Source organism: Tinamus guttatus, unplaced genomic scaffold (assembly GCF_059628265.1).
Source record: "Tinamus guttatus ecotype Peru unplaced genomic scaffold, ASM5962826v1 Tinamus_guttatus_pri_ptg000052l, whole genome shotgun sequence".
Taxonomy (NCBI): domain Eukaryota; kingdom Metazoa; phylum Chordata; class Aves; order Tinamiformes; family Tinamidae; genus Tinamus; species Tinamus guttatus.
In genome coordinates this window covers 8,418,821-8,445,337 of record NW_028288586.1, presented here as the reverse complement: position 1 = coordinate 8,445,337, position 26,517 = coordinate 8,418,821, and the positions used below count along the sequence as shown (strand labels likewise).

The window sequence follows — 26,517 nt, the reverse complement described above, 5'->3', positions numbered from 1 at the left end:
CAGCTGATTCTTCTCTCTGAAGGGAGACACTTTCTGTTGGCCTCTACATAGTTTGATCTCCCAGGTAAAACAAACAAAAACACACAATTGCAAGAACCAAACATTATCACTGTGATGGTTTTGCAGAGAGATTCAAAAAGCCCCAATTTCTAAGGAGATGCCTTATGTTGCTGAGGGCACAGAAGAAGGAGGTAGGTAATTTAAGATGCAGTCAGAACTTTAGCCAACAAGGACAACGTTAAAACATGTTTTCCTGTGATGTTCAAAGCAGCCTAGGTTTGACAGTCCAGAGTTTTATACTAAATACACATATTTCAGTGAAAACCTGTTCAAAAACACCCAGAGTCAATCAAGTATCTATTACTAGGGTGTAGATCCACGTCACTTTCCTTGTTGTAACTTCTGCTATCCTAAAAGGATCGCGTTGGGTGATACCAGACATTAGTACATCAACCTGAATGTCTTTTAGTCACTTAAATGCACATTTGGACAACCAGTTCTCCCACTGCTTTTCAGAAGATTTAGTATCCATTCAGCACCACTTCTACTAGAATGCTGCCACTGTTAACAATGGCCTTTTTTAAAAAATAAATGAACAGAACAGCAACAGTCATCTCTCAGAGTGAAGTCAAAGACAAAACTCTTGGGTAGTTCAGTGACTTGGGTACTTGGGTAGCAGGAGACCCCTTTGTAAACAAACAGTTTCAGTTTCCCACTTCTGCTGCAGAGCATAAAGAGCCCTGAAGGCAGGAAACCATGTCTGCCATGTGTCAATTCATGCTATTTTAAAGGCTTTTAATTTGCCTCGCTGACTCGGTCTTAAAACTTCTAAAACACAGAATGCCTTAAAATTCAGGTCTGCATATAGTCACAGGAAAGCAGTGAGGACTTCCCCCTAAATTGAACCAACTTGTGCTATCAATTGGCCATATTTAAATATTTAAGACATGCAAAAAGATGGGAGGAAAGAGGATTTACTTCCTAACATCAGGAAATCCATATTTTATACTTAGTTAACTTCATTGTTTTCAAATATAAGAGTAAAGAGAGAAAACAGAAAACAATCTCCAACAACAAAAAAACAATACATTTCTACTTGATCCTTTGCTGTGGGAGATAAATCAGTCTCAGGAGACAACGAGCCTTCTAACTTCTTGTGAATCTTCTCCTCTGTTTTGGAAAAAAGAAATGCAAATGTTTACGAGAATTCAAGAAGCCAATGTATTTTGTAATAGTATTTCAAAAAACACCCCAGGATTTACACAAGTAACAACATATTTCCATACAGTATGAACAGAACACTTACAGTCTGATCATAATGCATTAAAAAATCGTAAGGCATCACTCAAGATTCATATTTTCCACAATTATTTTGTTAGAGTCCAGAAATTTCACCAAACATAACCAGATAGCAAGTGCAGGCCACGTTGTGTCAACAGCATCTTCACTACAAAACTTCTTATTGAGCTCTTTCATATCCGGATCCTTAGATCCTTCTTACCTTGCTACACAAAAACATTTAGTTATGGCAGCATCTATTTTCTTGGGTGTTTCAGTAAAATAAAGTTCTCCTGTGGTAGCTTCTGTGTTTTAGGGCAACATTTAATAAGACAGATATCCTGAGCAAGAGCTGACTTTAAAAAGTTTAAACCTTTATGTTAGCATCTATAAAATAAATTTGCTTTCTTTTTCTCTTTTCTCCAAAATAAACAGTTGGCACTATTCTCAGTGAGGTGTCACTGCTAAACATTATAAAGCACCTAGAGCTGGTTAATGATACTTCTGCTATTTAAAAACAAGCACAGGACTTGAAATAACTAAAACTAAGTTTTAACTATGTATGTAAATACTTATTCTGGAAGAGAAGCAAAAGTTCAAAGTGGCATAGTTATGCACAGAAAAGTATGTGTCATGAATCTGTGTCAGTTTTTTTTTTTTTAATCAAAATAAAAAAAAATAATTGGAGGGCTTTCTTGTTTTTTTTTTTCCCCATTTCTCAGGGGTTAGCCAACGCCTCAAGAAAGAAAGAAATCAAAATTTACCTTTATTTATTGCTATTTATACTGCACCATGAATACATTAATTTGTTTATATAGTGTTAAAGGCTGCTGTTTTGTGCCTGAGAAACATTCCTACACAACAAATTTCCACTGGGACACTGAAGTTAGGTATTATGCTCCCTGTGCTACCCTGCGCTTGAGAACATAAAGCCCCATCACGATTCTCCCTAAAACCTGCAAATTTTAACCAAACCTCTTTGTGAGACTGCTACATTTTTACTGGAATAGCTAGTATATACATCAACTCTGAGGGCATTCTATTCTTCTCAAAAATCTATGCAAAATGAAGAGAATGAAACCTACTTTCTTGTTTATGTTTTGGAGCTTTTGTTTATTTTTGTGAAGGAATACTGAATAGAAAATGTTTACTAAAAAAGAATGCATAACTGGACTTGAATAGTTTTATCTTTTCAAACGGAAAAACATATTTATGAATGGCTCTTTTTTAGGTAAAAAACACATACTGTTATAAATTTTGTTGAGCTATTTGAATGAAACTATTCAAGTGTATCTTAAAATTGCATCGCCTACACAAAAAGCTATTGAATTAACAGCTCCCCTCCCCCCCATCTCAGACTGGTATGTAATTGGTAAATATGATATATGACTACAAAAGAATAAAGTATTGTAACTTACCTTGCTTACTCTGAAGGTCTTTCAATCTGGAGCAAAGCTCCTCCACTAAAGTTTCAATCCCAGAGCTCTGTACAATAATACCACAAAAGAAAACAAGAGGGGTGGAAAAAAGCACAGTATGTAACTTAATAAAAATATTCATTTTTTATATTTATATAATGACATTGCTACAGTAAAATATCTCAGTAACTATTAAAATCCAACAAAAAGTGGGGATAAAGCTATTTCCACAAATAAGAAATCCGATATCGGAATGATTACATAAAACAACTAAGTACAATTGCACCAAGGTTTCTTACAGAGTCATATACATTAGTACTGCATGTGCAAAGTTTTGCAAATTGTGCACCATCATGTCTACTGCACGGTATCACTTGGCATTTATCCGAGTGTCTCAGGCTGAAAGTTCAGTATCTAACCACTGAGATGCCTTTAGAGAAGCTAGGCCTGAGGTGTCGTCTTCCACAGCTCAGATCAGGGGAAGGAGCCTGTTCCAGGACACACAGACTCCGAAGTGGAGGTCAGGAGGGGAACCGCACAGAGGTGCATGTTCGGGTAGGAGGGAGGGAGAGGAAAGTTTTCGAAATATCCTCGGGAAAAAAACATCCCATAGTTCCACAACTTCACAATGTCCAGTTTCTTCTTTTAAACTTTGTGTTGTTCGCTAAGGAAAGCAGAGGGAAAAGGGGACAATTTCACATTCTCTCTATGCCAATATTTGTTCTTCACCTCAAACTCTAGCTTCCTTTACAGTCCATTTTCCATGCTATTCTTGCACACAGATTTTTCTGCATTTGCTATCTACCTAGCCTTGCAAACAACATTAGATAAAAGTACCACTACTAAAAAGATTTTATAAACAACAATAATAATAATAAAAAATGCAGCTTCTTACATCCTATCCATAGCTTCCCCCAAAACAACCCCAAAATCTCCATCATCCTTGGAGATTGAGGCTTATACAAACCTCCTATAAAATTATCCCACCTTCTGAATGTGACATAGTCTTGTCCGTACACAATCACGGAGTATGCATTCTCTCTAAAGGTAACACAGGTCACAAATCAAGAGGTAACAGAAAAGAAAAAGAAAAAAAAAAGGCATAGTAAAAAGTGCAAGATTTGCTGTGTCACTATGGTGGCATGATTTTTTTTTTCCATGCTGCAAGAGTTCTTACTCTCTCCTGCTTGCCAGATATAAATTGCTGGTAAGTGTAGATATCTAAGTAAAGTGCAAGTAAATTTTATGGAAAAAAGAAAATTCTACATTATATAGTGAAACTAGCTCGTTAATTGTCAAAAACACGCATCTGAAAAGTCATATACTGAAGCAACTGACTTACAAGCTAACTTCTAAATTTTAATTATTTGTAGTCAAGTGAAAAAACAATCTTCTATTCCTAACTGCACTGCTGCACTGCTGAAGTGCTAAATATAAAACTTTATGCCAGAGTCAACCGAAGATGACTTAGCAGTATGAAACGTTAGAGCGAGTTTTGTTCACTAGTAGATTTATTAATTTAACTCATTCAGGAAGAAGCAAGCAGCACAACGATATGGACAATCCTATGTAGCTGTAATAATTGCCAGTTTATACACATACTATTTATGACTTTTTCCCCTCTGTCCCCGCAAAAGGGCAGAAGAGGAGGAGCTGGCATCGTTTTTGCTCAGCTTTCCAAACAGGCTAACTGCGTAGGCAGCTGGAGCAAACCCTCACAATCTAAGCCCCCTTCGCCTCCTTCACTTAACTATAACATCACCTTATAAAAAAAGCAAGCAAGTGCAACGGCAAGATCATCAATATGCTCACCATTCTAGCGAAGAAGCGAAAACTTTTGGAATCAAACACTTCATTTCCTCCTGAAGCATGAAACTAATACTCGAGTCAGCTGACAGCCCTGCATGCTGCTCTCCTACGAAGCTGGCACCAGGCTTAAAAAAAGCCGCTGCGCAGAGCGCCAAGTCCCCGGCGCCCGTTTACTCGGGCTCGTGCTGCAGCAGGCAAGCACAGCCTGCAGGCTTCGTGCGCCGGGCTTCTCTCGGCTCTCTAGCTGCGCTTTGCTCAAGGTGTCAGGTAACTACTGTGGTTTTTTAATTCTGTAAGTGAACGCATTGTAGTTATTCCCACATCCAGCAAGAACAGCTTGGCTAAGGAAGAAAAAACGAATTCAAATATATGTGTGCATGTATATGGCATGCCTGATGCTTTCCTAATCTTAAGATTTGAAGAAAGTCACAAAATAGTACAAGCATTGGAGCACCCGAGAAGTAGTTTTTAGCCTAAAATTCTTATAAAAGCCACCATGATTAGTGCTAAGTCCGACACAAGAGTTTAAAACTCCAGATGACCTTGGAAATGATCTAACTAATGACCTAGATTTCTGTTACTCTTTTTCTCTAATCCATGCTACACCAGGCAGCTCATCACTAGAATTCATGTTTTGATATTGTATTCCACATCTTCCTCCATACCGAACATTTGAGTCCCTTTCCAACATGTGTTTATTTCCTTCCCCCGCTTTCATTTATATGCAGTTCCATCAAAAGCTCTTCTTTCTGGCTTTTCATCAGCTGGCTGAAGGGAGGAAGGGATTATATAAAGGATAGGTGTCACGTTACTGGCATGGGAGCGACTATGCTAATAGATAAATTAAGCTTCTGAACTCATCCAATGGGAAGAAAAAGTCATTTTGATGGAGGAGTTGCAGGACTCTCTCTAACAGCCAGTGTCTTGCTTGCAGAACAACATGACTTTATTCAGAACTGATCTAACATTCTTTTACGTAACAAGAAACAAGAGCTGTTCAAAAAGGCAAGGGTCACACAAACTTGCATGTGTGTGTGCACACATATAAAGTAAATCAAAGTTTAAATCTCAAGCTCAGAGCAACTCAATTGCTTTTGATCATACATTAAAAGCCTTGCGCAGTTTCCAAAAATTTTCTCAGAAGATTCTAAAAATCTATAAATTTAGCTGCTCCTGACATACTCCTCTAAGTTTAAAACAATTAGTTTAATTGTGAACCACAGAAATAAAACAATATTACTGATGTCTAAGTTAGGTTCAGTAAAAATTGTTTATGTGAATAGAGGACATCAGCTTTTATGTCCCCACAGTTTGATTAAGCTTCTGCAAAATACTAGGTCCTACCAGATTCTTGAAGATTTGCTTTAATTCTTGTTGCCATTTATCTCTGCTAGTAGACGATTTCTGAAAGTTGCAAAGAAACCCAGCAACATCATCACCTAGAATGTCACACATATTTTTCCCAAATTTGTTGTCACAAAATTGTACATATTATTACCTCACAAAGCTACTCAATGGCGCTACAGATGCCATCGATCAGAGACAATGTTCCCTTCCCTCTCCCACTGATCCCTGTTATTGCTCTCACATTTCCAGCCAAAAAATGCCAAACACACTGTTCTACAGAGTCAACCTGCACATACGCAAAAGCCAACAATTCTGGACGAAAAAGAAAAGAAGTCAAAGAAAACATGTCGAGGAAGAAAGAGTTGCAGAAGCCAGTATTTGGGCTCAGCTTTCCAAATCTGATAGATCATACCCATAGGAATGGAAAAATTCTATCACATTAGACAACTAAAAAGGTTTTTTGCTTCTACTGCATCTAGGAGAAGGTAAGCTGTGTTAGGCTAGAAGCATTAAACTGCATCCTGTACACTGTTAAACGCTGCTTGTTCTTGAAGGCCTGTAAGTTATTGGGAAGTTTCCTTGTTGCTCCTTAAGCTTTTTCAAAAGCCAGAAGTATTACACTTTAGATTAACAAGCAAAATAATTGATCATTTCCTTTAAGAATATTGAGAACTTTCTTGCTTCCGCCTTTAAAGCAAATCCTCATTTCTCTTTCACAGAATGCAACTTTGAGCAATCTAGAAATTCAGGTCAGTACGTTCCAAGGTTCAGAGTCCCCTTTTGACACTTTGCAGGACACTCCAGAGAGACGAGGCTCTAGCTGCAGCAGACTGTTTGCTTGGCAAGTAGCCTGTCACCAAGACAAGACTGGGGAACTATTCCACGCGAAGCAGCCATTAAGCCACGTGAACTGAACAAGGCACAAAATGTGATTCAGTGCAATCACACATCTATTTCTGTATTTTTGAGGCTGATGTGAGCTAGATAAGAGTTTGTACTTTCAGTTTTAGAATTTCTGATATAGTGTAATTTATGTGGTAACAAGTACAAATGTCTTGGACGCTTTATTTTTTCAGAGGTTTCATGTAAAAGTCATGAATTCTCCCTTGTTAATTGGCAGACACTCAGTAGAGCTTCAACAAGCAGCCAGTTAACCCCCTGGGCGAGAGCGGATTGAAACTTGCCTATCACTAGCCAAGGGGAGGAAAAAAGGGGGTGCAAAAATAGCCCCACTGCCTCCCAACTTTGAGATATTTATTTCCAGTGACTGCCAGTTATTTCATATCCTTCTTGAACTTACAAATTGTATTACATACACTAGAGTGAGAAATTACTGTGTCTTCTTTGCTAACTGGAGGAATTTCCACTCAAACTTCAGTTCTTGGATATGTAATTCATCTATATGCTGAATATCCCATTTGTCTTCACTGTAAGCTATATGTTTAAGCTGATCACTCGAGGCACAAGATTGTCAGGTAAATTTAGATGGGTGTTTCTGTTTGTGTGACACTATCCTGCATCAGCTTCAGTTCATCTTCACAGCAAAGTACCTGTGTTGAGAATAATGCTGTGAATACAGGCATTCAGAATAAGCTGAGCACTAAATAGCATGAAGAGTAGTTGTTCATCGCTTCTTCGGGGTTTTGATTCGGCACAAGCACTCAGCACTACCCCAGATACACAAGTAGCAAGAGAAAAAAGCATCTGGCCCAGTTAGCGCTACCTGGTAGCGCAAGCACAAGTGACCTGGGCACCTGCCCAAGACTGTCACTGTTACCTGAGCAGGTTTTAAGGCTCAAATGGGAACTATTATTTGAATTTACATAGAGGAGTACAGGTATAATGCTTAATCTTGTTAGAGAAAGCACCTAATCCCAAATTAAATCCAAGAATCTTCACTGCTGAGTAACCATAAAGAGACATACTCAATAGGTAGGAAAGAGTAAATAAATATATAAAAATCCCAAACCCTGCCACAAATAAAACCACCACCATCAAAACAACGTGACCTTCCTGGACGGTTCAATCCATGTAGAATTCTAAGGTGTAAAACAATGCACCTGTTTGCATGTAATCACTTTCCTCAATTACAGTGAGGAAGACGACACTAGGAAAACATTTAGTGTGTTTACATTTGTAAAACTCCTTTTTTTTCTTTGTATTAACTAGTAAGAAAACTATACTTTTACCTGACTATGCACTCATTTACAATAAAGCTCATGATTATTCGGGAAAAATGTTGTAGATATTAAGTTCTTTTCTGAGGGCTCATCCAAATAATAAATCCCAGTAGAGGTGTGACCTTGAAATAAGAGATTTCCTTTAGCAGACAGATATAAAATTTGAAGGAGAAAAAACAAAGCCAATCTCAAGCCATCACAGACAAATAGCTCTTCAGCAAAGAAAATAAGAAATGTATCCTTGCTACTGTGTTCGTCCCATTTTCTGCACCGGGCATAACTAGGAAAGGTAAATCTCACATCTGAGGTCAGGCTCAGATTTCAGAGCTGTCATTCTCACACCAGATTCCAACAGAGAAAGATCATAGCAAGTGTTATTTACCAAGTCTGGAGAGAAGAGGTCAAGTACCAGCTTAAAGTAACTTAAAATAAACAGGCTATCCTTAAATGTGGGTTACTGGAGTAGCTAATCTGACTTTGACTGTATTTAAAACTTAACTTTAGTAGCTCCTTTCCACAGCTGTCCAAGACAAGAAATCACTCCCCTCAAGAAAGGATAATTCCTCTCTGGTTACTATTCTTCCTGATTATTATTAATTCCTTATAGACAAACATGCTGACTTCAAACAGACTTATCCTTGCAAGCAATGCTGCCATGGGACTCACTGTATCACTGTGTTTCAGCTTGTAGATCCAAAAGTGGTTTTGTTTCATTTTTTACAATTAGTGCAATGAGGAAAAACTATGCAAAAGTTATTCTCTGCATAGGATGAAATGTAGAGGGACACTGGGAACTTCCTTGGTAGATACTCGGCAATACACATTGCATAAACAAGTTTCAATTCAACTTTTTGTGGAAAACAATTGTTTTATATTAAGGAAAATTACAATCCAATAATACCTTTCCAAGATAAAACGCAAGGGATTATTCAGCTCACTCTGCATGACTTCTCTGGCATTCTCACGGCCACAGGTTGAAAGACTATCTCCTCTCTCCATGTGTATCTATATATGCAAACTTTCTGTGTGGAGACTCATCAGAAAAGTTGCCGGCAAAAGAAAGAGTCTCTTCATCCCTGAAAGTAACAGTTTTGCTCCTCTTATCCTTGGCAGTACACAGATGATGAAATAGTTTCCAAATAAACAGAACAGGTCTAATCTCAGTCCTCAAGGCAAAGCAATGAACAATATATGGGATACTATGGGATATAAGGAACACTAAGTTTACTCTTTACTTCACAGAGAGAGAGTTTTTGACCCCCAACAAATGCTATGAAATGCTATTTCTGTGTAGATTAATGTACCAGTTCTGTGAAGAACGCTTAAATTATAAATTTACATTCAATATCAAGAGATCCAGTATAAGAATCGGAATAGTCAAAACCTTTATTATCTTCCATGAAAGCTACTATTATACTCAGGACCGGAGCCTTAGAAACTTGAAGATACATGGTACCATGAATATCTATTTAATTGCTAAAATTAAATAGAATTAAATAGAATTAATTTTTTAAATTAATACATACATGCCATCTAAATTACTAGCGTTCTTGCTAGTTTCAAAATCCTTTCCTGAATAGCACTGTTTGAAGACAGATAATGCATTGCTTTCCAGACCACCTGGATACATTTCAGAAGGAAGCTTCATTCACGGATTTTGTCAAGTACTTTGGTTTGTTTGCGGGGGGGGGGGGGAAGCCTTCCCAGGGAGTCCCATTCTCAGATACACAGAAATGTTTACTACCGAGCTAGTTAAGACACATTAAGAAAAAAATAATAATAAAAAACTTCCCAAACAACAGTTTAATAAATAAGAAATTCCAGAGTTTATAAACTCTGGAGGGAAGACAGAAAGAGCCAAATACATAGCACTTCGCCAAGAAGGAGGGCTGATGGAGCAGGGCAGAGTAGATAAAATAAAGGAAAAGTAGTCTGACCTCATTTTTCTCTATTATATCAAGTTGAGTTATTTGGATGATTAGGTGATAACACTCCAAGAAGCTTGAAGGCTGTTTGGGAATCTTAATTCTTTTTCGTTGTTTTTTGGTTTATATGCTTTAATAGTTTTGGACTTTTGAACAGTCACCTCAGCATGTCATTGTTTTGATTTGTTAAAACAGCTTTTAAAAGACTTGCTTCATTCTTATCCTGTCTTTTACCTTTATATTACCAGTGTTATTTCAAGCACTGAGAATTCCTCTTTATAGGATTTTTCAATTATGGCTTTCATTTCTGTAACAGCAACAAGAAAAAAAAAAAAAAAAAAAAGAATACCGGGCACTTTCTTCACAAATCTCTTGTTCGTGTCACTTCTAGTTACACAAAGATGCATCAGCCAAGTCACTGAAACCATCTGATGTTGCTAGTGCTGATTCACGAGCACAGGGCAGTGATCAAAACGCGCTACCTAGTTAATATTGCCTTGCAGCAGAGAAGCACACAACAGTAGGAACGGATTAGCAAAGAAAAGCCTTGGTCATCCACTGCTAAGAACATGCTCGGGCCTCCTCACATCACAGAACCAAAACTAGTTCGGCCTCATTATGAGCATATTGCTCCAAACCAGGTTCATGGGTAAAACCATTACAATTGCATAGCAAGTTTGATGGTTCTACGCTGAGACGGGCTCCCTCTAGCTCAAAGCCAGCAGGGCCAACGCACCAGCGGACACCCTGCTCGCACCTCCTGACGTTCCAAACAGACTCCTGCCAGGAAGCAGAGGCTATTTGCATTTGTCAAATATAATACAGCAGTGCCCTTTCAAACCTCACCATCTCCTACCAAGCCAGACTAATTCTTTAACAGCTTACAGACTCTTCCATGAGGCAGCTGGCAAATTTCGAGAACCTGATTATTTCAGGTATCAAGGGGCCACACTGCCTTACATCAGGATAAACTTGAGTGATTAGCAATGTTGATCAGACAGCAGCACGGGCAATGGAACCGCTTAAGTAAAGTGGCCACCCATTGGGAAAAGAGGAAAGAGCCTCAGAGACTGGGTTTCATCAGTGAAGGGAATCAGCTCCATCTGAAGGAGTCTCCTTCGCTCATTCCTAAAGTGTCCCATGGGGTTGTGTTAACCGAAGCTCTAGCACCATCTTGGGGTGGGATCCCACAGGCCACGCTCCCAGGTTCAGTTCAACACGGAGCCAGCACCGGGAGGGGACCTGCACACCAGAGCTGCAAACCAAAGCAGCCCTCGGCAGAGCTGGCGCACACAAAAGTCAACAAATGAAATACTCCCTAGCAAAGATCAGATTTTCTGACCTCTGGCAGACATCCTGACAATTATTATTAGTAGGAACTGTACATACAGGGATCCAGACTGAACTCAAAGTTGTAAATGTATCAGCTTCTACAAGTACCCTACATATAATTCAGCCCTGCTCAGGCAGATTTCACTTTGAAAAACAGAAAAAAAAAAAGACCAATTGTTTAATTATTACTTTTAATGCTAACCTTCTGAGTCTTGACAATACTGCTTTCTGCCTCGTTACAGATAAGTTTCATTATTCTTATTCAATATAATTAACAGACTTTCAGAATTAGGAGTTCTAAGAAAGAAAAAGCATCTCAGACTGTACACAAACTAACTGACCTTCCGAATTTCCAATGTACTAGACAGGCACACAAAAACAAAAGTAGTAATTCAATAATGACAGTTTTTACTATTTTTACTTAAAACTTGAGGCTGTACTTTGATGAAATTCTTTATTTTCCTCAGAGGACATTTATGGGAACACTTCCCATTCTTGAATAGCTTTCATTTTAGTGAAATGTTGGAGAAAGAACAGCCCTACTTCTTCATTAAAAAAAAAAAACAACAAGATAATAAATATTTGATAAGATCTGTACTGTTGATAATTACAAGCTTAACTCGAATAATTTCTCAGCGCATCTCTATGAACAACTATTTATATTCAAGTATTTTGATAAGATAAGCTCTAGAGATGCACTGAGAATAGTGGCAATCAAATATTACATGCAAGGATTTGTCTTAAAGTTCTCCTCACCATCTTGCTGTCTCCTTATTCTGTTAAATTGCAATTAAGTGCAATTAAGTTGTTATATTAGAATCTTCTCTACTTCCAACTGCATCATGAGCATCTGCAGCCAAACTTTCCTAGGAATATGGACAACTGGAGACACTGAAGAGCTATCACACAGGTAATACTGTGCTCAGAACACACTTATGTTCATGGTCTGCATTCTTAGACACACATTCACCAGACAGAGAAGGTCTGATGGCGACAGATGTTAAGTTAGCAACATGCTTAGCCACAGCAAGATAGATTGATGCAGAATGGTCAGAAGATTTCAGCCTCCCTGGACTTGTCCTATTCTGTACCTTGGGAAGAGTTTTAGGAATAATATCAAACTATCAGCTTTTTGAGGTCAAATGTTCATTTCCCGCACTGCAAAAGAATAACTAGACTACTGGATTTCTATCTCTCACTAATATTTTACAACACTAGTCCACTAGTCTTTGTCTTTTGAAAAAAAAATTGTTTTATTACTAGTAGAATTCAAATCAAGCAAAACATTCACCACAGTTAATTTTAAGAAAATGAAAACCCATAAAAAGCAAGTCTTCAAAATATTTCAAACACTAAGGACCAGTAAAATAATTTATTTTTATTACTCATTTATTTACTTTTCTTAGTACTCATTTTTATTTTTTGTGTATGTGTGCATGCACCTGTATTTGACAGAAATGCAACTTGTAATAATAATAATAAAAATAGATCTTAATAAAGCAGGTAAACATCTTCATATGATTCAAAAATCAGTTCAAGAATTTCAAGCGGCATTGCAAAGAAAGTCATCTATTTGTATTTTAACAGTTTATATAAACATGCCTCACACACACACCACTAATCATCAAATCTGGCTACTGTTACCAGAATATTTTTATCCTCTTGTAGAGTGAAATTTTGAGCATTGCGTGGAACAGTTTGGATGCCTCAGCAGAAATAGCATTACAACATTATATTTCTGAGCATGAGATCTACGATTATTCCTAGCAGATTAGCACACCAATTCAGTACAGAAAACAGCCAACAAAGTAATTCTGTTTCAAAAACAGAAAAAAGGTAACTTCAAGTTACTTTAAAATACCACTAATATGAAGGAGTTCCCCTCCACCAGTTCCAGGATATGAAGTTGATTTCTCCCTTTTACATGTTATCTATAAACCAACTTTAAGAAACAGCGTAAAAACAGATAAAGAACAAATTTAAAGGTTTCTGAAAACAGAAGAAAAAAATTGTAACCTACAGTTTCCTTAAAAGGACACATGCCAGTTTAACTGTTTGAACACACAGTACAGGAGTTAAAATAGTCCTCAAAAAATGCAGAAGATTGTTGAACAATAGAGCGTGATGAGGTAGCAGGTATCAAAGCAATGAGTTACTTATTCAAACTTCTAGATCAGACATCTTCTCATTTTTTCAAAACTCGAAAGGTTTCTTTTTCTTTCCTTCCCTTAGATTATACAAAAAGTAGAGTCAGACTTGGGATTACTAATAACTTCATCTTCTTCCTTTTTTTTTTTCCAACTATTTTTCTCTTTCCGATATAAATTTAACCCCAAGTAATACTTACTTATTTTCAGTTATTGGAAGATGCATCAAGAAAGTTATTTCTAAAGCCAGAAATAGACTGCCAGTATTCCTGTAGTCTATATACTATTTTTATATTCATTTTATGAGCAACAAGAGACGTAATGCCTAGAAAGGGATTGCAATTATTTCTTCATATCTGCATTAACTGAAAGAGTAGTCAGAGTGCTGACACAGCTGACATATGCGAGCAATTTGCCAACGAAATTATACTTTGCCTCACTTTGCTAGGATCATAAGCAATAGCAAAATAAAAGAGTTTAAGCAACTTTCCAATTAGTCAATTAGTAACTGAACCAATGCTCTAAGACCTTCATAAGCAATAAGCCAACATAAGCTGGTGTTGGTACTGCTGAAAAGGAGAATGAGGGAAATCAAATCAATCTCACTTCTTTAATTTTTCTTGGCCACAAGCCTTCCCGACTCTAGCTGCCACATATGTCCGTGCTGCACATCTGACTAGGAAACTTCTCTGGTTGAACACTTCCTCCACCCCGACCAGGTTAAGTTCAGGAAACTGATTCAGTTTCCCAACCCAGTTCATCACCACACAACCGCAGCGATGCTTGTGCAAGCACAAACTGCGACCAGGAAGGTACTTGGGGCAAGAACAGGCAACCAGGCTGGGGCGCAGGGAGAGTTTCTTCTTGCAGTAGTGATAGATCCAAGTATTTGTACACCAGTGGCCTTCCCTTTCTTTCTGTAAGTTAAAAGATAGACCACACCTTTCCTCCTCCCTCTAAATAAACAAACAAACAAAGAGCTACATGCTACCTACTACTACTGGTATCCTTCTTCTACCTGTTGCTTTTACCTTTCCTCCCTTTCTCCAGTCATGGTGCATTAGCTCAGCTCCCACCTAATGATGTAATCTAGAAAATTAATGTCTGTTACAGTACACTGGATTTTATTTAGCAATTCTGGGTTACACACGTAGCATATGCACAACCTGATGGCTTTCTGCCCAAATGTTCCATTCTTTGCTGCTCAAGCACACTTCAACAGAAAGTAAATCTAGAATTTTAATAAATATCCTTATGCAAAGCCTTGTGGTAATTTCAACAGAACCTGGTATATTGCAACTGTCCTTGACAGGAGTAGGTGAAGGCTTGTAGGAAGAAAGCATTGCACTACACAACACAGAGGCTTTTGTGAAATCCTGCCACCACACACAGGTTTCATAATTTCCTGAAGAAGAAATAAAGACCTCTCAGAGAACTGTTGGGGAACTTGCATTTTAAGAAGGTAAAGATTACAATATTAACCATCACAAGCTAAATATATCGAAGTCAAAAAGAATGGCATTAATTCTTAGGAATCTACTGACTAGTCCAAACTTACTTCATCAGAAGCAGAGCGAAGACACTGGACAGCAGCCTGTTTTTTCATTTCCTCTAGTGTTAGATCAGAGCACTTTTTCTTACTCTTTCCCCATTTTTTGTAAGCTCCCTTTTCCCAGCCCAGGAAGATGTCATTCTCCTGAAAGCAAATGAAAAAAAAATACATTAACATTAAAGCATATTAATTTCTCAATAACATATCAGAAGAGGACTACAAATCAACATACTGTTAAAATAGGAGTGACAGTATCCAATCTATTAAAACTCTCTATTTGCTAAGTTAAAAATAGTTTGATTAAAATTAATGACTAAAAAAATAAATAAAAAATAAAAAGTTGCACTTTTCAGAAAGTGCACATACTTTTATAGGACATGGAAGCTACACACAATTGAATGCAATATTTTCCTGTTGCAAGACATATCCCTCAAGATCATTTTATGGTCGACTCATGGTTGACCGTTTTACTGTAACCTGCATAAAATATGCTGAAGAATTTCACTGAACTTTGAAATAATAACGATAAATAAACGCAAGAAGTTCAAGGAGTTAGGAACAAAAACAAGAAAAAGCTAAACAGGTCAAAAAAGAAAATGCAGTGTTAGATTTCAAACCCTTCAACTCTCTTTCACAGTGAATGTAACTATGACTAGCAACAGCAGTGCTTACCTTTCAGTGGACCTAAACTAATTTTTTAAAACAAGTTAGACACTTCTGGGGAAGAAGAATTTCCATATAATTAAGAACATTTAATTGACAACAACAAAAATAAAAAGAGAATGTTACTGCATTATATGCAGTCATCAGAATATACATAGGATCTGCCTTACATCACATTACAAGTTTATGCTTTTCAAAAGGTACCATCTAACAGTGATTAATGCAGCACGTACTGAGTGTTTTATATCCTATTGAAGAAGACTAATCATATTGGCAAAAATCAACAACACTGGAAACTATACACAAAGATATAAAACAACCAACTCCACAAAAATATTTTATATACATATAAATTAAAACATTTAAACATATGTATCATATTTGCCTATATATAAGTAGGTATGTGTATACATTTTTTTCCCAACCCCTCTGCAAAGTTGCCTCCCCTACTTATTTTTCCCCACAGTCTGTCAAATACTCATCTCCTGAAATAGATTGAGACTTGCTTATTCTATCATTCACATATAATACATATGACTTTGTGTTCATTTACCAAATGAGTATTTTAACTACCAACATCAAGTTACCAACCACACCCTTTTCTTGTTTATGTGCAAGATTTCAATAGGTCATTTAAAACAAGAGATCTACATAGTCTGCTGTTCAGTTACTAAAAGCACTAGTAAAAAGATACGCACAAAACATTGGAAAAAGGTTAGGAAAAGTTAACAGAAAATTTGCTTAATAAACTATACATACACATACTTTTTCAGATTTTTTCATCTATACTTTCAGTTTATGTATTTCTTCATACACAATGAAGTGCCACAACTATCTATTCAATCAAGATTCCTATTTTAAATTGTTCATGGAACATTTTAGGGCAAAACTTTCAAATCTTAATTTAATCCTGTTTTTTTTTTCTTTTTTTTTAAATCAGAGAACGTTTTGAAGAGCTCCTATTTTTTGAGCATTTTAATTTCAGCTCAAGCCACATGCAACTCAAGTATATTCCTGACCTGTTATTCTTGGTTTCCTAAGGGATATTGCTGGCCAGCCAAAACACGCCACTTCAAGAAGCAATCACTAGTAACAAGCTCATACAAAAAGCAAGCGGCACTCAATGTCAAAACTTCTCAATACGAAATAAATACACACACAGAGTCTCTACTTTCAAAATTCCAACTCAAAAAATACACTTAAAATAAGTTATTCTGACAGCCATACGAGGTCATCTAACTTCTAATATTTAAAGGAATTCCCAAGGCTTTTAAGTTATGACAGCAGAGTCCTGCCAGACCAAAATAGCAGACATTTTTTTTCTCATAGTTCTTAACTAGTTAACAGATTAAGAGATGCCTCCCAGGAAGAGGGGAGAAATCCTGCATAGTTATTTAAGAGAAACAGACATTTGTCAAAGAATCAGTATGAGCTGATTTATATTTTTGCCACGGCTAGTTGGAAAGTGTTTTTCTACTGAACAGCTGGTCAGCTCCTGCCAAAAGGAACATACAGTGATCAAGTTTTGCCTGCTGGTTCCAGACTTGTGCATTACTCTGGACTCTCCTCTATCAATCTGTGGGACAAACTTTCCTTAAAAACTTTTAAATGGCATTAAAATAGATCAACAAATCATTGGGTATGACACAGAGAAAGAAATAAATGAATGCACATATGGACAGCCTGTATGGGTAAGTGACTTCCTTAAGAACAAGAATAAAAAGAAAAGACACAGAAGTTATTTTGGGTCACCTCTCTATCTAGGTCAACAATAGCTTAAGATGTCCCAAATCCTGAAATATTTCACTAAAATATCTACAGAATTTGCAAATATTTCTCTACCCCTGAGATGGAATACTCTGAACTCAAATTGGAAGTTTTCTCCCAAGACACTTACACACTCACTCCACAAACACACCTCAAATAATTCCTGAGTATCAACATGCAACCTGCAAAGCTGCAATCTCAATCCATTTTAAAACAGCAACAGCTATCTGAGCTTGTAGGAAATGTACGGGAACAAAGACCCACGGCTATGGAATCTGACATAATGACAAGCTAGGTAATCCAGTAGTCCCAGTCTCTTCCAGCAACAAGAGTTTTTAAAGCAGCAATATTTAACTATATTCATGGTTTCAGTGTACAGCTATGAACCATTGTTCACTGCAGGAAAACTCTTCCACAAAAATTTATTCAAAGAACAGGAAAAATAAGCCCTGAGAAGATTAGTTAGGCAGATGACGGAAGAAAATACCCATAAATGATGTCCAGATGATGTCTACCTCTAGAAGGGTCTCAAAGATCAAGACGATGACCCACAGCAGAGCCCAAAGGTATTGCACCTTCAAGGCTATTCAAGACACAGACTACAGAGATAACTGAAGAGACCTGCCCTGAAAAATATAAAAATAAAAAGCTTCCACGGACTGCGATTCCGGAGGAGCTTTGCTCCGAGTCGCACAGATGTGCCCTTCTCCATAGGGGCTGCTGTGGGAGGTCCACGACACGTCGCACTGCATCTTATTAGAGTGAAACGGCAAGGTCTCCTGGGCCAGGCTCGGCTCAGATATTCCCCACAGGTTGACTCAGTCTGGGACAGAGATAATAAGATACTACAGACACAGGACAATTCCCAAGACAGGCCTGAAAACTATGGCACGAGCTCCATTTAGGCTCTAAAGACATGTAAGAAAGAGCCCCCCCAGAAAAACAGTAAGTACAGTCTCCAAGAGGCAGCACAACAAGTTTTCACCATGTAGGAATCCACGGTGGCCCAGAAGGGAGAAGAATGAACTAATATTCTCAACTGATAAATTTCAAAATCCAATACTTACAAGACAAAAAAAAAAGTCATTTTGTGAAATGTCAGAAAACCTGGTATATGAGGAAGTACCTAGCCACTACGGTCATCTCCCTCCTGGTCACTATTACCAGAGCAAGTGCGATATTGCTATCCTACCCTGTTGGCTTGTAATAAAACAACTGATATTCCTGTTTACGTCACTGGGTACTGCTAGAACTTCAAGGTGTTCAAGATGATTCCCTAATCTGCAGGGAAGAAAAACTTTACCTATCCAAAACAAAACAAAAAAAACTCCAAAAAAACATGCCCTACACCCTCCCCACCCCCCCAAAACAAAGCACCCTACTGTAATTTGAGTTTCTATCAATCAGAAACTCTTGCCTACAATCCTACTCACTTGCAAGGGCAGCCTATATGCTGTTCTCTAATTAGGAGTTACTCTAGGCAGAAACCAAGCAAAAAAAAAAATGGATCCCACCCACTCCCCAGAGCGAGAGAACATGCAAATGCTGCATCTGTTGAAATCCTGTGTTTGTTGAGCAAGCGCCTATAGAGCTCTCCCGTTAAAGATAATACAGAGAAGATGATGATGTAGCAATGATATAAGGAGATCATTTTATTTGCATGTCTTACCTACAAGGCAGAAGAGACAGTCAAGAATTCAACAGGAACTGTCACTACGTAGTGCAGAGGTCTGACGAGGATACGCTGTGACGAGAGAAGTTACCTTATGGAGCATCTCACAGTGGCTGCCTTGGGCTTACTAACAAAGTCACGGGTTGCGTGTATCGCAGGAGGAAGCATCCAGGCTGGCCCCTGACGTAGAACAACTGCATCAGCACAGAGGGGGCTGCTGATAAATCCTGACTCCTTGGAGGGCAAACCAGCCTGGCACTTGCACTACTGCCTCTGTTGGGCATGACGGAAACCTTTCTGAGGTTATCAGTAATGATAACTATATAATAACAAAGTGATGCTATTATTCTTTTTGCATGTTTCCAAGAGATTCTCAGTGGTATCTAATGTTTTGTTACTGGGTAAGCCAAGTTACTGGCTAATACAGTACCTACTCCAAGGTACCTTTGAAGGCTGACGTAATAGGATTATCTCGCAATACAAGGATGCACCCACTTCAGCAGGACAGTGCATAGGACAGGTACCATGGAGCTTGGGTCTCATGTCCCGAGGCGGGCCACGTTGCACAGAACGCAACAGAAACATTTGCAAAAGCTTCATTTCAATCTGATCTCATCCACCCGCAAGAGCAGAGTCAAGACGCAGCTTCAAGGAAAAATGGCTTTGATAACGCCACTTTCTCAGGGCCTTCCAGTGCTCTCTGCAGCACTGCCTGAGCTGCAGCACATGACTCTGCAAGCTGGGCAGCCTGCATGGAGACAGGAGCCTGGCTGCCTGCTTCTGAGCTCCCATCCCTGCCCTTCCTGTCCCCGCAACAAAACCAAGAGGACAACTCCAACCCACACGGATAAACCAGCTCCATCCCGCATGTTGCGGTCACCAGGACAGAAATACAGAACAGCAGGAATCATCCTCCAGTGAACAAACAAACACCTAAAGGAATCACAAAAGCCAAGGCCCCTAAAGGCACCGCACCAGTAAAATACTCAGCTCTATTGATCACTGTTGTTATTGGAAGCTCTAGGATTGAGAGCAATCTCAAAGAACCCAACTGAAACAGTTTTGGGACCTGCAAAACAACTATTAATACAGCAGTTCTTCGCAAATTGATCTACAGGGGCTTTCATGAGACAAAGTCCCTTGAGCAAGGGGAATTATAAAACCGCTGTAAGACTGAAAACAAGAGGTCCTACCCTGCTGTACACACAGCAGTTCAGAGATAATAACTGGGAGTTCTCAATCATGTGTATTTAGAGTATAAATATTTCATTTGTCTTCCACTGCTTAATTATGTGTTAAAGAGCTGTCCACATCCCTAAAATCCTTCTAAAGTTGTATGTAAAAGACTTATTTCCTAAAGATTAAACATGATAATGTTGTCATATTTATGATGTATTATTCTCAGCTGGTCACTTTTCAATGAGGAAAGAAAGAAAATGTATAGCTAAGTTTTTCTGTAAGCACTTCTTATCTGAGCTTTTTTAAAAAAGTTAAACTATCCTCCACTAATTAGCAAGCTTTATGAACATGTTAATTTTGAGGATAAGGACTGTTTGCTAAGTATGATAAATCTGCTGTCTTTCTTCCATTTACAAGTTTACGTACAAGAAGGCATTTTTGATCCCAGTCCTACAAACATATAGACACTTAAATACTCTAAGGACTTCAGCTCATTATATGAAAACACACAGGAGGAATTCTTAGTCTCACTGCTTGACTTCCTATCTTTGTATTCTTCTCTTCATATACTAAGCATGTGAAATTCAAGTTGAATAAATGCTGGGTAGCGGTTAAAAAGCTATAGCCAAAGAAAGTTAATGCTACAACATTTAATAAACAGTATCACAAACACAGAGCAAACAAAGTGTTTTGCCCTTGAGAAATCTATATATTACTGGAGAAGTGTGAAATCTGTAACACTTGCATACAACAACCAGGCAGCATTACCGTGCATACCCAAACCATGCTCTGCATATTTTAATTCATTAACAAAATAGTTTCTGAATGAGCTACAGTTACTTCTCAGGGATGATAAAAGAGCGGTTGTGGCCGTATGGGAAGCTGCATTGTCATCTTTTGTTTCAGTGCATACCAGCCAGATCAGCGCCCGTATAGGCTTAGCTCCCTAGGAAGGATAAAGTCCTCATTCTCCTACCTTCACGTTATGGGAGAAATTCAATTCAAAGCTGACAAACCAAAATAAAACATAATAGCAAACTATTTATATATTTCAAAACAGTCCAAAATAGTTATTTTTTCAAGAATAAAATTCACCTATAAACTTCAAAATTAAAAGGTAATTTTCTGTCAGTCATGAAGGCTATAGCTTGTGGTCCAATAGCTACTTAATTCTGTGAATTATGAAAGCATTATCTTATGAAAGCTTTTTTTTATGGGAAGTGTTGTTGAGGGTAAGGAAAAAATGTCAGTCTCCTAAATGAGTTGAAAATAGCAGATTAAAATCAATGTAAGAAACACAACATGAAAAGCATATTCAAAATATGCATCTACACCTTCATGCTGCATGACCAAACGAAGCCTTCCTCCCTTTCAGACAGGAGAGCATCCCGCAGGCAAAAAACATTAACCTGGAATACCTGGAAATAACTTTGCTTACAAATAATACATAACAGATAAAATCACAGAACACAGATTTTAATGCTGACATCACATAAATACGTATCAGTGATTTTTTTTCATATAGAACATTCTATTCTTATGCAATGCTAACTACATGCATGCAGTATTTACAGCACCACAAACTGATTTGAGAAAACATGCATTCACCTATAAGTATACTTTTAATTAGCATTTAAATAGCATAATTTAAACTCTTAAAAACACCTAGGTGGTTTAGCATCAGGAAACACTAAGAATAAGATATGCTAACTGAAAGTCAATCTGAAGCCAAAAGACTGCTTCAGAAACTTCAGCCCCCTTCCAACAGCGTTTTCAATACCTTCCTGTTAACTTTTGGAGAATGTTAAAGGTCACTAGTACTGTTATATGTTATTTTTCCTTATCCTTTTTCTCCACAATTTATCCTTTATTCCAAAAGAGAGAAAAAAACCATGAAAATACAAATGCTGAACGTAGATATATTTAAGAAAAACATTCTCCCATTTCATTTACCATCACATAATCTAAACCTTAAGTCCAGAATAATTTTTATGACATTGTCCCTAATTCATCAAAAATATGAAGGAAAAGGGGAGAAAGATAATTTAACCCAGAAAGTTAATAAAATAATGTATACCACTGAATTCCCTACCTCTCTTCTGATATGAGAGAATGTTTATGATGATTTAATTTAATATTCAAGTATTGAAGTTAATAGAAGTTTTCCTTAACTTTTAGGGTGTCAATACTTAGAAAGCATTACTGTAATTCTTCATATAGTTTGGAACATGAACATGCCCTTCACCATGAAAAAGGCCTGGCCTTTGAAACACGGTTGGGCAACATATGCTTGCTTAGCTCCAAATACTCCCAATAGTCTTACAGCCATTTGACAATATTTCAGTTCAAGGCAACGAGCCAGAATAAAAATGGCAAACCTCCCAGTAAAAGCTAACTGCTGCTTTACCTTCACCCAACTTTGGTTTTTGTACGATGTCTTTACTACATCCCTGTACTTGGGAAAAAAAAATACATAACAACTCTCTGGAAACTCAGAACTTAAATGGAGCTCCTATCCTGCAATATTCAACCTGCATACATATAGTGATAGCAACAGAAGCCATTCTCTATGGACTTGTCATGCATTTAACAGCGATCATTAAAAACACAAAAGCACCCACCAAATCCTTCAATACATCTGATTCTCTTCCATATATAAACTCACCATATAGAGCAGGAGAACATCAGAAGAAATGTTTAAGGGGAGAAATGGAGGAAAAGCAATATGACAAAATCACATATTTCTGCAGCAGAATCATGAACAGAATCCACATCATTTTCATCAACAGAACAAAATGGAAAACGTTGCCTATTCTCAAGACTTAAACCTGAAGACTTCTCAATTAGGAATCCCTAGCCTTTTGAAATAACTATTTCAAAAGTAAATAGAAGTGAATAATAATGCAAGAACCTTCTAGTTTGAGAGCTTTTTGCATTCATTTTGGTTTCCATCTTTCTTTGATCAGCTGCCAGAACCTCAGCCCTAGACATCCAAGATCCATTTCCCTACTACAGCTGATGATGAGGAAAGCAAGAAACGAGGCTCCCCAGAGCAATTCAAACAGTACTAATGATGCCATCACCACCCTGACGTAGAAATATCTGAATGAGCATCCTAACTTCAGCTTAAGACTTTTCTAGGATGATTTATACAGCCATCCTTAAGGTGAAGATTCCAAATAGTTCACCCCTATCAACCTCCTCAAAAGCACTGAAACGGATTGCTCATATTCGTAGTTCCTTTTGGGTTGTTTTGGGAAATGTTGCGTTTTTCAAGTAACAAACGAATCACACAGGAGAAATAATTTCTGAAGTGCTAAGGTTTAATTATTCAATGGGAATTGAAGAGGTTCAGCTTCTCTCATATGATTCAGAATAATTATTTCATTATATTATTACCAGAATATTTATTTATTATTCAGTTATTCTAGAGGAAAAAAAAATCATTAAATAGTATTTTATAAGCATTGGAAGAAGAGGAAGAGAGAAACTTTCTGCAAATCTAGATGTCATTCAGACAACACCCTGTCTCTTTGTATTACACTCAGTAACACAGGTTTTCACTGCCCTGTCCCCATGAGGTACATGTGCTCTTTTGGATCATTAGGTTCAGATAACCATTTTGGAAAAAAAGAACACATTCCTTGAAACTCTATCAACCCACAAAGTACCCAGTTGCAGTATCAAAATACGAAATAACCGAGTTTATATATATACACACATATGTGTGTGTGTATATATATATATATAAAAACTCAGTGTGTATATACACACACACACACATATATAAATATATATATCAATAAATATATTATATATATATATATAATATATAGATATATATAAATATATATATCAATATATATATCAATATATATCCTGCTCCCTGCAAAGCCTGATAATAAGGAAATTCATTTTGGCGCTCCAATCACTTGAAATGACCACAGTAGTCACTTTAATTACAACTATGCTCCAAAATGGCTTGAGAAGAAACAAGTCTTCACTCTTGCCCAAGGCCACAGGGTTATCTCTGAAATTCATCAAACTCTGGTGTGTCCTCACTTGGTTTCTCTTTTCTGCCCTTCCGCCATAGTAAGCACATTTTTTCTAATCCCCTTCTAAAATACAACCCTTTAGGTCTAAAGAAGACCTAAAGAAGATAAATTTGATATTAAGATGTATTTTAAAAAGAGTTTAAAGTTTTCTTTGCTTTTTTTTTATTATTATTAATAACGTTGGTCATGAGATTGTCTTGGCCACTTCAACTTCTGTCAGCTGAACTTTTGCAAAAAGTTACTTTTGCATTTTGGAAGCATGAAGACTTTTATATACATTAAGGGTACCTAAGAGTTCACGAACTGCAGCACCTGGCACACACAGTTTTCTTCAGCTGTGTTTACATCTATTCCACAATGACATGCCCTGCTCTTGATGGTTTTTTGAAAACAAAAAAAAAACCAAAAACAAACAAACAAACAAAAAACTACCAAAAAAGAGAGAGAGGGAGGAAAAAAAAAAGTCCTGATCTAGCTAGGTCACAATACACGAAATATCATTATAACAATAGCAATCAAAAATACCCTCATAACTAAGCCATCATATATGAATTTTTTGTTTTCCTCTTTTCTTCTATACTATACTAATAACTACCTTATGAGATGCAGTCTACACACAACACTAAAAATGTTCTTACTGTAAACCATCCCAGTTTGACACACAGTTTAAAAGGATTAGTTTACATTAGTGTTTCAAAATTAAATTGATCTTAAAACCATGAGTACTATATCACATTGATACATTGCACCCCAGTGTTAACAAACACGATTTCACAATGAAGCAATGCTAAAGCTTCATTTACTAGATTGTTTCGACAGCAGACTGACTCCATCAACCTTAGTTTACCAATTGAATTTGCTCTCGTAGTTGCTCGTATTCCCCTTCTACCCCAACAGTGAAAGACAACCACCCACCCTTCCCACCACACACACACACACACACACACACACACACACAATATCGGGATGTCCCCATGTAGAATACACAAAGGTAAGTGATACACAAGAACTCATTTTCACTGGACAACATCTAGAACATGTAAATACCTGTTCCTGCAGGTCGTAGTCATAGCTATCATGCAGCAGAAGACTGAGGACATACCGAGTATAAATCATGGCATCAATGCCACACTTCTCTAGCTCTTGTCCCAGCCAGGTCTGCACTGGGCCCAAAGCATGTAGCAGAGACATTTCAGAAACAGATACAGGGCCTGGATAAGAGCTTGAGGAGCTTTCAGATGGCAAACCATCCACAACAACTGTACAGATAGGGCGCATGAATCTAGGTGGTTGGCATCCTTATAACGTGAAGCATTTTCTGCAGTTGATATTCCGTCGGTATCTGGAGGTGATTTTCACTCCAGTAAATAGGAGGGAGGCTTGACTTCTAGGACAATCATTTATATTTCCTGGCAGTTAGCCGTCTAGAGACGAACATCACTCTTCAGGCATGACCAGTGAATAAACTAAATCCTAATAGCAAACACATATGTAGATGTGTTTTTCTACCTTAATTTCACATTGAGGCCAGATGCAAGTCCCCAGCAGGACCTATAAAGAGGAAAAAAGGGTAAGTTGTCATAACATATATCCATAAAAGAATAATATTAACAGGAGGAACAAAAAAAAAAAAAGGGAAAAAAAAGCAAGGTAGATTGCAGTCCTCTAAATACGGCTTAATCCACACATCCAGTATATATCTATTCCATGTCATTTGAAAAAAAAAATAACAGGGAAGAATTCTAACTTTACAGGTGACTTTTCAAGAAGGTACTTCTTAAATACAGAGAGACTCTTCAATCATACCCTTCACAACAAATCCATTGATTGAAACATATTTACTTGATCTAGTTTTATAGGAAAGATCAGATTTTTATTACATGCACTTTAGTTGAAAAAGACACTGTCTTTAAAAAAAAAAAAAAAAAGAACTATAGAAGCTTGCATAAAGACTATGCTTTGCATTACTGCAAGACAATATAGTCCCACTGTTTTGCAGTGATTTCTATTTATGGTATAAGAAAAAAAGTCCTGTTTATAAAACACTGAATTCGTGAAATTCATCTGAATAGGAGTTTTAGCACATTCATAAAAGTGTATCTGACCATTAAATAGCTGCCATTTGCTTTTTTGGGGGGGGGTTGGGGGGATCCCCTCAAATTCACCATTCCCTTGCCATAGGCCAACACACTT

General features: G+C 37.4%; 1 protein-coding gene across 3 annotated transcripts in view; it reads right to left on the bottom strand.

Annotated features, from left to right (window-relative positions):
* The window catches only part of KIAA0232 (KIAA0232 ortholog), a 45,502-nt gene extending 19,554 nt beyond the window's left edge, over window positions 1-25,948 (bottom strand). For all 3 annotated transcript variants that reach the window (XM_088539994.1, XM_010217968.2, XM_088539995.1), the window contains exons 1-4: window positions 25,372-25,948; window positions 14,995-15,132; window positions 2,697-2,763; window positions 1,089-1,170 (exon numbers count right to left, since the gene is read on the bottom strand). In XM_088539994.1, coding sequence (XP_088396120.1) covers window positions 1,089-1,170; window positions 2,697-2,763; window positions 14,995-15,132; window positions 25,372-25,602 — 518 coding nt within the window. In that variant the 5' untranslated portion in view covers window positions 25,603-25,948. The remainder of the gene's footprint in view (window positions 1-1,088; window positions 1,171-2,696; window positions 2,764-14,994; window positions 15,133-25,371) is intronic.
* Window positions 25,949-26,517: the final 569 nt, after the last annotated feature.